Source organism: Prionailurus viverrinus, chromosome A1 (assembly GCF_022837055.1).
Source record: "Prionailurus viverrinus isolate Anna chromosome A1, UM_Priviv_1.0, whole genome shotgun sequence".
Lineage (NCBI taxonomy): Eukaryota > Metazoa > Chordata > Mammalia > Carnivora > Felidae > Prionailurus > Prionailurus viverrinus.
The window spans coordinates 189,212,180-189,224,355 of record NC_062561.1 but is presented as its reverse complement, the minus strand read 5'-3'; the positions used below and the strand labels follow the sequence as shown (position 1 = coordinate 189,224,355).

Sequence of the window (12,176 nt, the reverse complement as noted above, 5' to 3'; positions counted from 1 at the left end):
GTAAAAGGAAGCCTTTTATATTAGTTGTCATATGCATGAAGAATTTATTTTATTTTGAATTATTATAACTGGGTTATCGCAGAGTACTTAGGGCCGATCATAGAGCTAAAAGCAGCCATCTGAGACTCTGATCTAGATCAGTGATTTTCAGCTGGCATGATTTGGGATGGGTTGCCAGGGACATGTGGCAATGTCTGAAGACACTTTGGTTGTCATGACCAGCATGGTACTCTTGGCATCTAGTGGCCAGGGATGCTCTAAACATCCTGCACAAGATGCACAAGACAACCCCCACAACAAAGAATTACGTAGTCCAGGATATCATGTTGCCAAGATTGAAAAACCCTGAGCTAGGTGATCATTTAGGAACATCCAATATTGATCTGACCCCTTCTTAGCAAATTAGATTATATTAATAAGGGACTTCAAGTTAAAAAATATAAATGAGCCAAAAAAAATTTTTTTAATATATAAACTATAATCCTACCACCTAAATATTACCACTGTAAACATCTGGTATGTATTCTTTCAGAAATTTTTTTATGTGTATATTCACCAAATTTTTATTGAGATTCTTCCCAGGCCACTGGGCCAAGAACTGGAAGTATAGCAGTGAACCAGACAAAACTCCTTTGTGTAGCTCACCCACAAATATTTGTGGGTTTTTTTTCTGTATTTAACAGGATCATATATATGTACATCACCTGCTCTGACTTTCACATTAAGTGTGTGTTGCCCAATTTCAAAACAAAGCCAGAAGATTTTTCACCAGCTCTTCTTGTTTCTCCTCTTTTCCCCTCAGAGATTACCTAAGCAGATTGAAGAACGTAATGAAAAGCTAAAGGCAGAGATGTTAGGTAAGTTTGCGCCCCTTACTTTCCCATGGCCCTGGTAGCTGGGAGGCAGGATGCAGACAGCAGGATTTGGTACTTGCTGGAGGAAAATACAACAGTGAGAAATAGCTCTGGGGCCCTTCATTTGTTGTGTGAGCCAAACCATGGCCCTAGTGAGTTTGAGCTGTTTTGGACTCCAGGAGGTTTAGAGTGGTTTAGAGAGGTGTCAGCTTTTTAAAAACTAAACTTCTATTTAGTTTTTCCTGCCTTCAAGAATGCAAAATGTGATTCAACCTGGGATCCCACTAACAACTATTTCAGGTCATGAATTTCATGAAAAGAGTTGAGTTTCTTCATGAAGTAAATGACTTATGTTTTTCATTTCATTAGAGTATAGTCACTACCAGCCGATACTGTGTCAGAACTAAGGGAATTTTTGTTTTGAAAATGGCATGAGAGTCCCTTCAGTGTTTGAGAAGACATGAGAAGTCAGGAATGAGGAATAAATGGTGAGGAGAACAAAGGAGTGTGAGTGAAGCATACGTCAAATGGATTCATGGTTTATTTCTCTTATTTGCTGAAGCATTTTATAGTTGGGGTCAGAGAAGCCTTCCCATGAACAGCCTGTTTGACTCAAGGGAGTCAAGTTTCCTAGACAGAGAGCTCTCCAGCACATTCTGCTTATAACCTGTCTCGTATTTCCCTGCTCAAGATCTGCTTTGTGTTTTACCTTATGAATATTTTCTAAATCTACTATGTGAATTGAATTTAATATATTGCCATCAGGTGGGCCTAAACAAAAAATCTTAAAATAAATTGGACTTGGCCATTTATGGCCACCGCATAGGTGTCAGTATCCAGAGAATGAGAACATATTTTCCAAAGGATCAGTCTGATAGCAGAACTGATTGAGAACAAGCCATTAAACCTGGACAATCCAAAACCTCTTGCTCCTGCTAAGAACTGTTTTAGAGTTGGGGACACTTCTGGAGCATTCCCCAGTTTTTCCAAAAAAGGCTCTTTCTTTCCCTAATTTACACCTACTTGACAGTTTTCCCTAATTGACACCTTGTTTGAGCAAAAAAAAAATTATTTTAGAGGTACTCTTTCTTCAAAGAAAAGGGAAAAGAGAATTTTTCACCTATTCTAACAGTGACTCTTTGTTTTAGAAAAAAGCTAGTATCTGTACTTAGCTGAGCCAGATTCAGGCTGGAGGAGATTTGGGGTGGCCACAGTGCTCTTGGAAAAGACCCTTGTTGTTCTCCGGGTCTGTTTCTTTGAGCCAGTTTGAAACTGTGAAGGGATGGATGTAGACAGAATCTTATAGCCATTGTCAACTCCCGATGGAATCAAAACTTCCATTTCTCCTTGCCTGGCTGGCTGAGTCCCTCTAAATTCTCATGAGCCAGAATTTCTGTCTCTGTAGCTTTGGGTTTTACTTATATTGTCCCCTTCGTTTGAAATATTCAAGTTGAATTCATTCTCAGTTTCTTCTGTAATGACTTCTCCCCTCATTGGATTTCAGCAGTTTAAGTTGCTTGGTAAATCATATGTCAGTTTGTTGTTAAACATAAAAAGTATGAATAACTAGACTCCTTTACATTCTTACTCAGTAGAAGGATCATGAATAAGATACTGCCTCTAGGTGTTCCCCACTGTAGGAGAGCCTAAAAGGGAGAGAGCATTCTTGAGGTGGAATCACAGCCCCACAAGAGCATTCCGGACTTCTTCCCTCCCCCTTACAGGTGCCATGGCTGTGCTTCCTCTGCTGGGGGGGTCCTTGGGGGCCACTCACGGCAGAATAATCTCACCCCTAGACATTCTGAGCAAGCCTTCTGCAGTGGACCACACAATTTTTAGTGCTGGTTTCTCTGGAATGCTGGCTTCTGCTAAAAACTGGCAGTTAAAGATTTTAAAAGCCTGCTCAATACCACTTGTCATTGGCATTTACAAAGTGAGGTCATTATTTAACAAAATGAGCTTTTTTATTTAAGTTTGCTCCGTTATCTCTGACTTTTTCTTTTTCTTTTCTCAGTAAGTTGACTTCCTTTTTGTTAGAAAAAAGAGCGATAAAGCTGCCTCCGTGAAGGAAAAAATCCTAGTTGGACTAATGAAAGGGTGAACATCCTTGCTTCTCCCTTTCTAGCCTGTTATTGAGAAAATTATTAGAAAAAAAATTACATAAATCATTAGAACAACCCCAGTAATGCTTCCCTCTCATAGGCACCTGCGGCTGTTTCCTGCCCAGCCACTGTGGCACACGCCTGGGCCTTGTTCCCATCCAGCCCAGCTCTTCCACTCATACCATCACCTCCTTACACCCTCTTGGAACATATTTCTGCTCTCCTGATTCCTGAAGTTTCTCAGGTGTTCACTCCTGGCCACTAGCAACCTAACGAGTACACATTTGTGAACTGAATTAAGAACACCATCTTGTATGATGCCGTGATCAAGAGCTACATAAGGTCACTTGGAAGTAACCTGTCCGTTGTCTTTGCAAAGATTTGACACGTTCTTTTGGCTCTTTCCGTGCATTAGGTGCTTCTCTGCGCTGCATAGTAGAGGGTCCTAGAACCAGCTCCCTCACCCAACGTCATAAGAAAGCCTTGACGTTGTCACTGTCTCTTAAAACTGCTGAAGTCATAGGGGCGCCTGGGTGGCTCAATTGGTTGAGTGTCCGACTTCGGCTCAGGTCATGATTTCATGGTTTGTGAGTTTGAGCACCACGTCAGGCTCTGGTACTGACAGCTCAGAGCCTGGAGCCTGCTTCGGATTCTGTGTCCCCCTTTCCACCCCACCCCTGCTTATGCTCTGTCTCGCTCTGTCAAAAATGAATAAACATTAAAAAAAAAAAAAAAAACCTTCTGAAGTCATACATGTGAGTATGGAAATCCAGGGTCTTTTTTTCATATTTCTTTTCATGCCACTCTGCCTGATGCTTGTTAGAGACTCCACATGCAGTGTGCTCTGGCCACATGAGTGTCTCTAAACCAATCCCTTGCTGTCATTATTCCCTCAGAGAGTATCAGTTTGTAGATTTTCACTGCCCTGCTTTCTGCCTCATTCCCTGGTTGCTGCTTCTCCAGCTCCTCTCAAGAGAGTCACTCCTGGGGCGCCTGGCTGGCCCAGTCGGTTAAGTGTCTGACTTCAGCTCAGGTCATGATCTCACGGTTTGTGAGTACGAGCCCCCCATCCAGCCTTCTGCTGTTAGCACAGAGCCCACTTCAGGTCCTCTGTCCCCTTCTTGTTCTGCCCCTCCCCCACTTGCATTCTCTCTGTCTCTTTAAATAAGTAAACTTTAAAGAAAAAAAAAAGTCACTCCTGCTTCTTTGACAGTTCTTGGGAAGGCTTATTTCAGCCTCCACTTTCACCCAAAAGCTAATGTAGGCATTTGATTTGGCTGTGAATTATTTTATCTTCCATATTCTCTGCTTGATTTGCCTTTTGCTCAAAGGAAAGCAAGAGGCAGCTGCATGGCTTAGTTTTCCTGCCTCATAAGAGGAAATGCAGTGAGTCGGGATTCAGTTGTGTCCTGCTGGGCCCAAACCCCAGCTGTCTTAAGGAAGTGAAAACAAATGGCATTCCTGGCCGTCCCCAGGGTGAATGGACTGCCACACAGTATCTCCAAGGAGAAGTTACGTGTAAGAGTCCATTGGGTTATTGTGACACAGTGTTGCTTGGAGGCATAGAAACTAACACTTATCAGATCTGGATCCAGTGACAAGCGTTGATCTCTGGTCATAAACATTCCTGTCTGAGCACAAGCAATTTGGGACTCTTCTCTTTGCCTGCAGTTAGTCTAATAGATGAGATCCTAACACGGACATGTTGACACGTCCCAGCTGAGTGATGGTGCCAGATCTGCTCCAAGTGGAAATAAGAAAATCTGACCGATTACTGCCTAGATAGGGAAGGCGTACAATTTGGCAGCGAGTGGAAAGGGTGGCAGATAGGCTAATGTGGCAGATCCTGTCCGAGGGGCCAGGAAGCTGCATTAGTCTCTGAGCATCCAACCGGACTCTAAACAGCAGCAGGGAAACTCCTGAGGGTGAGTGTGAGTATATTTATGAGCATGATCTCTACCGAAGGTGCTTCTCTGCTGTAACCATAAACAGCAAAAGATGAATTTTTCAATCATCTTTCAACCAAAAAATCATTGGTTCTACCATAATGTTTTACTCTGTTCCCTTATATTCTCACTGGCCTCAGTCTGATTTCAGAGCTTTTCTTCTTCCTCCTTTTTAAGATTTTATTTTTAAGTAATCTGTACACCCAGTGTGGGTCTCAAACTCACAACCCCGAGATCAAGAGTTGTACGCTCCACCAACTGAGCCAGCCTTGCACCCCTCAGAACTTCTTTACCCAGCATTATAGGCATTCAGATATTTGTTCAGTGAATAAATAAATGGCTGCTTTCCCAGAATGTTGCACTAACTTTCTGTCAGGACCACCTCCAGCCTCTCCTTTTCATTCTTCCTTTGCCACAGCATTATTAACCCTTAAAGCTCAGTTCTCAAATCTTCAGTGGCCTTCCCCGTGGCACAAGAGCCATAGACTCTGGCCTGGCTCATAAGAACATGCCCGAGCCCACTGGACACATTGCTTGCCCTTGCCCACCCCTCTCTATACATTTATCCAAACCATTTTTGCCAGCCCTGCCCGCTCCCTCTGTCTCAAATGACTACAGTCCTGTCTGTCCTCTGATGATGATTCGCATGGACACTCTTACACGAGAAACTCTGGCAGGGCTCCCCCCTCCCCACCCCCAGGAAGGAATCTTCTTACTGACTCTCCTGGCACTCATATCTCAGCTTCCCCGTGAACTGGCTTGTGTGTGTGTGTGTGTGTGTGTGTGTGTGTGTCTTGTCTTCCCCATCCTATCTCAGCTTATTCTGGTGAAGTGACTGTCTCCTGTCTCTGCCTCCCTACCACACAGCAAGATGCCACACATGTGAACTTAGGACTGTTGGTCAGATTCAAGTCTGGGAACCTCAGGTCGTCTCTAACATGGAGACTTTTTCATCGTGTCTTTATCAGGTGTCTCAGGCACTTTGTGTGCATTGTCTCACGTAGCAGGCAGAACTTCCCACATTTTGATCTGGAGATCACATAGTAAAACTATTGCGGAATGTTAGAAAGGCCGAGAATGGAAGGAAGGAGAATGATAGCCTGTGTGCAGGCTGAGTCCTCAGAGAAACAGAAGCAGGATCAGATTAGATGTACAAGAAACCCATCGGGGAAACACCTGGAAGGGGAAGTGGGGCAGAGGGGTGGGAGCTGTCAGATGGCTGTGGAGGATAGAGGGAAGCGGAGTAGGAAGTCTCACCCAGCATGTAGTGCTCAGAAAGTTCCAGCAAAGCCATCGGGGAGCCCCACTCACCTGTCAAAGCACCTGGTCTGCCCCTACCGAGCTCAGTCGGTCATTGACTGGGACATGCAGGTGTCGGCAGAGGGCTTCTGGGGAAGCACGTTTTAATGAGTGCCATCCAGAGAATCAGTTAAGCTAAAAGTGCAAGGCTCACTGTGGTGGGCACCTTCTTCAGCAGGGCAAGCAAAGTGAGAACCTGCAGAAGGCCCTAATTGTCCCTCTCCATCTGCAGTTTAAAGTCCTGTCCCCTTGCCATCCACGGAACACAGTGGCATGCCAGCGTCCTGCCCCTCTCAGTTCCTCAGCGCGCTGCAGTGTAGTCTCTCCTGAGGTGCCTCTCACCCCTGCACAGGCGGAGAGCTCCTCTCCGGGGCTCAGGGCACACCTCGCTCCTGTGTCTGCCTCCCCGCTAGACCGAGAGCATCTCCGAAGTCTGTAGCTCCCATTGCATCAAATGGCAGAGCCTGTACGGTTGGCGCTTTCATGGGTTGCTGTGCAGTGAGATGGGCTCGCAGCAAGACCTCCATCCAGGGGGCACCCAGGGCTCAGTCGCCAGTCCAGAGTGGCCCTCAAACAGAGGAGGCTGCCAGATGGCGCTGCTGCTCTTGGGAAGCGTGGTGTGAACATCCCTTGAGATTCATTCTCCTTTCATTCGCTCCATGTCAGAAGAGCCAAGGGTTGTGCCAGCAGTGACCTTTTAGTTGGCTTCTTTAAATGTGTGTTTCCCCCCTGCCCTCCTTCCTCAACCCCAGGACAGACCGCCAAGGTCCTGGGTGACTCATGCTTACCTGAGGATGCCCCCTCCTTTCTTTGTTTGTTGTGGCCCCTACCTGGGCATCCATCCACTTGAGGCTGTGCTCTGGGCGGCACCTGGGTGTGGGGATGGGCTGCCAGCGCCTCTCCTCAAACAGGCACACTCAGCACGTGTGATCCAGGTTTAAGTTTGGGAAGCCTGTCTGGAGACTGGTTAGCCTGGGTCTGGGAGCTTCCGGGGGATAAGTCTTAGACTGAGACCAAAAGCTCTTGCAACGAGTTACTAGAAAAGACCTTGACATGTGAAGGCCATGCATCTGTAAGTTCTCTGCTGGGGCTTTGCTTCAAGGTGGGAGGCCTCAGAGAGAGAAAGCTGCTAACAAGTGGGACGGTGGGAAGGAACCCGTAGCTCTGACAGTTAGGGGTTTCTTCCCCTTTACCCCCATGCTCCTCTCCATTGGAAGCGTACCTGCAAGAACAATTGTTCAGAAAGAGTTGAAACTGTGTATTCACCTGTTCCAGCCAAAGATTTTCCAAAATGCTCCTACCTTCAAATATTCCATCCCATTGCCCCATAAGTCCCTATAAATCTCCAGCTGTTGACATACAAACTCTGTGGCACTCTTATATGTAGAACCCACATAAAATTCCTTGTTTATACCACGTGTCTCAATTTTGGTTTTTGAAACGTGAATGCACCTGTGATTAATGAGTAAAGCCCAAATCTTGGGGAGAAGAGACTGGACTATTGAGGTGGGTGGTGCCATCAAAGGAATAAGAACGCCTGTTTCCTGAGAAGCAACGAGTTTGGTGTAGAAGCTAAGGCTTTCCCTAGTAAAGCAGGAAGCTCTTCAGTGTGAACCCAGGCTCAGTAGAAGTCTGCTGAGTAGAATTGGATGCAGCAGGTGGCTGCTGCTTTTTCCACAAAGAACAGACTTGGAGGGTCCACTGCCCTTAGCACCAGGCCCTGAGGCTCGGCAGTATGCTTTCAGCCCCCCTGGGAGCAACAGTCGCTTTGGCCATCACTCATCCCAGGGCCTGTGTCCTTTGTTGGTCCGGGCCTGTTGGGACAGGAAGATCATCTACAAAGTACAGGATTGGGGGTGGTGCCTGGGTGGCTCAGTTGGTTAAGTGTCCAACTTCGGCTCAGGTCACGATGTCACGGTTCATGAGTTCAAACCCCACATCAGGCTCTGCACTGACAGCTCAGAGCCTGGATCCTGCTCTGGAATCTGTGTGTCTCTGTGTGTGTGTGTCTCTCTCTCTCTCTCTCTCTCTCTCTCTCTCTCTCTCCCCCCCTCCCCCACTTGCTCTCTCCAAATAAAAAAAAAAAAGGCTTGGGGATGGGTGGCCCTAAAGTGTGACCACACTGCTGAGGGGGCTAAAGTTTTCATAATTTTAAAAGCAGGAGTTTCTTTAACTGAAGAGAGATGTCCTTTATATTTTGTAATCAGATAGGAAGGCAGGATCAGTCGAGGTCTTCCTACATCTGTTTATTCCCCATATTTATTTGAATTTCCACTTTTACATTGCAGGTAAACTAAAAGATCTTGGGAACTTGGTTCTTCGACCTTTTGGACTCTCCACCGAAAATTTCCAGATCAAACAGGATTCCTCTACTGGTTCCTACTCCATCAATTTTGTTCAAAATCCAAATAATAACAGATAACAAAGTTTACAGTAGCTTTTGAAGCTGGCTTGGAGATTGTATGCTGCTCGCTGTTAGCAAGGGGGAAGGCCCTGCCAATATTTAACTTTCAAAAGCATCTTATCTCAAAGACAGGCTATCTGCTAGGGCCCAGTGCTCCCTTCTCCCTCTTGTTTTATGATCCAGGTCAAATGCACTTCTGATGTAATAAGCCTAATTTGATTTCCGTTTTAAGGTGGTGTCTATGCATCTGTTACCCTTGATTCTGGCTGACCTTTGCTTTGTCCGGGCAGAAGCCTGCTTGTCAAAGCTGACCTCCCTGAGCTATACACACAAGCCCAGCCAAAGTGTCTCCTGGCCCAAGCCAGGTTCAGAGACTACCCAGACATGATTCATGAGGCTCCCGCCTGCTGCCCCCTCTCCCTGATTACTCACATTGCTCAGGCCGCCGGGCATGGGCTCCAGCGTCTCCTGGTTTCCTCTGTGGTAATAAACGCTTTCTTTGACGGTCTGAGCTGGCTTGTGAATTTTGTCCCCATAATGACAGCTAAAGCGGAAGGCTCCTCTGGCTTCAGGCTCAGTGTTGCTGAATGTTACCAGCATCCACAGATCTGCCCACAGTCTTAGTTGCCACCTCGAAGATGATCTTGAAGAACTGACCATTCCGCCAGGTACTAGAATGCAGAAACCACCTCACACAGTGTCTTGGGCCTCTTCAGGTTTGTGCAGATCATGATGAGATCAGTGTTTTTGCCCAAGCATCAGTCTTAACAGTTTCAACTTAAAGTAGCTCCATTCAAGAAGAGCGGTATGTGAATCCCAGACAAAACCATATTCTTTTAGACTACACAAACCCAGAGGTTTCAAAGGTAGGTTTGGGCTTTCTTAGTCATCACTGATTGTTGGTGAAAGCTTTCAGTTCTGGTTTGAGTGTCAAAGGCAGTGACTTGCAGGTTTCATCTCAGAACTGAAGTGCCCATATAATTCTGTAAGTGACATTGCAGCAGTCCTGCCCCGTGTCCAGATGTGCCACGGCTCTGATCTGTTCCTCAGAGCCCCTTAGAGTGCAGTGCGTTGGTCGGTCGCAGAATGATGTGCAGTGTTAATTCTGTGCTATGCTAAGCCTCTCTTCCAGATTTTGAAATGGAATTAAGGGGAAAAGGAGAGGGAGAAAGCACGTGGTTACTTTTGCTTTGCTGTCTTTATGATAAATCTGGCATCTGAAGTTCTCAAAAAAGTGTGTGTGAGGAATCACAGCGATTGTGCACGAGCTTTGGCCAAAAGGCCTGTGTCCAGCTCTCGGTGGTGATGACGTCGTGTGCAGCCGTTTTGCCAGAGCAGCGATTCCCAGGTCGCTCACCTCAGGACCCTCACACTCCAGAGCGTTTGAAGAGTGTTTGGGGTTATGTGGATTTTATCCATTGATGTTTACCAGATGAGAAATTAAAACTGAGAAGTCCCTTACTTAGTTAATTCCTTTAAAAATAGCAAATATATTTCTTGTTTATATATATATTTTTTAAAAAACAATAGTTTTAGAAAAACGTCTTCCAAAACAAAAACATTTCAGTAAGAAGAATGACATCATTTTACATTTCTGTAAATCTCTTTCACGTGTGGCTTAGTAGAGGCTAGCAGGATTCAGATCTGCTTCTGCACTCAGGTTGTCACAGTATCCTGTCGTGTAGCCTGGCGAATCCTACACCGGGCACACCCATGACAGTGTGACAGTGAGAAAAGCAGTTGACCTACCTCTTAGTATTAGCGAAAATAGCTTTGACTTCTTGGAGACCTGAAAGGGTCTCAGGAATTCCTGGCAGGCCTCAGGGCACTTTTTTTCTTCTTTAATAGAGCTCTACACCCAACATGGGGTTTGAATCACAACCCCAAGATCAAGAGTCGCATGCTCTACCAACTGAGCCAGCCAGGCTCCCCTCAGATCACATTTTGAGAGCTACTTTGCCAGATTCTGACTTTGGGCTCAACAGCTGAGACTCAGCCAAGGTCGGAGCTGAGATTTCCTGAGCACCTGTCTGAACCTCCAGGGAGTGAGGAAATAGACATGTTTGCCTAGATACAGCCTTCCTTAAGACATTGTCATTGCCACAGGCTCCAGAGGTTATGCTTTTTTTTTTTTTTTTTTTTTTTTTTAGTCTATTTTCAAAGAGCACGAGCATGAGCAATGGAGGGGCAGGGAAAGAGGGAGAGAGAGAATCCCAAGCAGGCTCCGCACTGTCAGCACAGAACCAGACGCAGGGCTTGAACTCACAAACCATGAGATCATGACCTGAGCTGAAATCAAGAGCCGGACACTCAACTGACTGAGCTACTCAGGTGCCCAGGTTTTGCTTCTTAGGCCTTCCTCTCTGCTTCCTCTCCCTTCACCACCTCCACCCTGCTGAAATCTCACAATGAATCTTGAAAGAAAAAGAATCTAACTAGGTGTGAATTTTTTTTTTAATTGTTTTAACGTTTATTTTTGAGAGAGTGCGAGCAGGGGAGGGACAGAGAGAGAGGGAGACACAGAATCCAAAGCAGGCTCCAGGCTGAGCTGTCAGTGCAGAGCCCGATGCAGGACTCAAACCCACGAACTGTGAGATCATGACCTGAGCCAAAGTCAGACACTCAACTGACTAAGCCACCCACGCACCCCTAAGTGTGAAATTTCTTAAGCCAAGGAGGTTTTTTTTTTGTTTTTTTGTTTTTAATCAACCACAATTATTTCTCTGTTTACAAATCTGGAAGAAAAAATAGATTCAACCTTTTGAAAATGGTTGACATTAGAATGAATGGAATAGAATTGAAGCATTTGATATTGTATATGTTCTTACTCCGACAATATCATGATGTGATGATCAAAATAATTTGGGATCTCCTTCAACAGTTTCCTTGAAGACTATTAAGATACATATTATTTAAATAATATGATCTATTCCCTGCCTCCATGAGCTCCTGGAAGGTAAGGGCCATGTTTATTTTTTTAATAGCACCAACACCTACTGCTCTACCAGAAACCCAGTTAATTGGTATTAAAGAGCATTCTGCAAGAAGTGTTTTCAATGTGAATAACCATCACAATCCAGAAGTCTCCAGTATCTGTACCCTTTGATTAGTACCTGATTTTTAAAATGTCTCCTTTACTAACCGTTATATGTTATCCCAAGGTAAGTAGAAACTAGTCATTTCCTCAAAATCTTAAGATCTGGCAAGTGTTTTTAATGTCAGCCAGGTTTATGTGCTATTTTTCACCTTCCAAAGAATATGGTGGGAGGCAATGAAAGATAATAGCTTGGTTTCACCTAGTCGAGACCAGGGGATTGATCTGGAACTTCCCTGTGTATTGCCCAGAATGGCCTTAACACCCTACAGTTAATGGTCCCAGAACTTTCTACAGTAGTGTTTTTATTTGGATAGGTGTGCAGTTCTGGCTAATTTAGAGGGCTCAGCTAGGATTTCTCAACAGTGAATCCAGTACTTATACACTGTGAAGCTTAAAAAGACACTTTGTAAAGAAAGTCACTTTAAGCCAGTGGGGAGCCCATCTTGTGCAGCCATGTAAAATGTCCTGAGATGT

General features: G+C 45.2%; 1 protein-coding gene across 2 annotated transcripts in view; it reads left to right on the top strand.

Annotated features, from left to right (window-relative positions):
- The window catches only part of TTC1 (tetratricopeptide repeat domain 1), a 46,544-nt gene extending 37,431 nt beyond the window's left edge, over positions 1-9,113 (top strand). For both annotated transcript variants that reach the window (XM_047848973.1, XM_047848964.1), the window contains exons 7-8: positions 803-857; positions 8,490-9,113. In XM_047848973.1, coding sequence (XP_047704929.1) covers positions 803-857; positions 8,490-8,623 — 189 coding nt within the window. In that variant the 3' untranslated portion in view covers positions 8,624-9,113. The remainder of the gene's footprint in view (positions 1-802; positions 858-8,489) is intronic.
- The last annotated feature ends 3,063 nt before the right edge of the window (positions 9,114-12,176 follow it).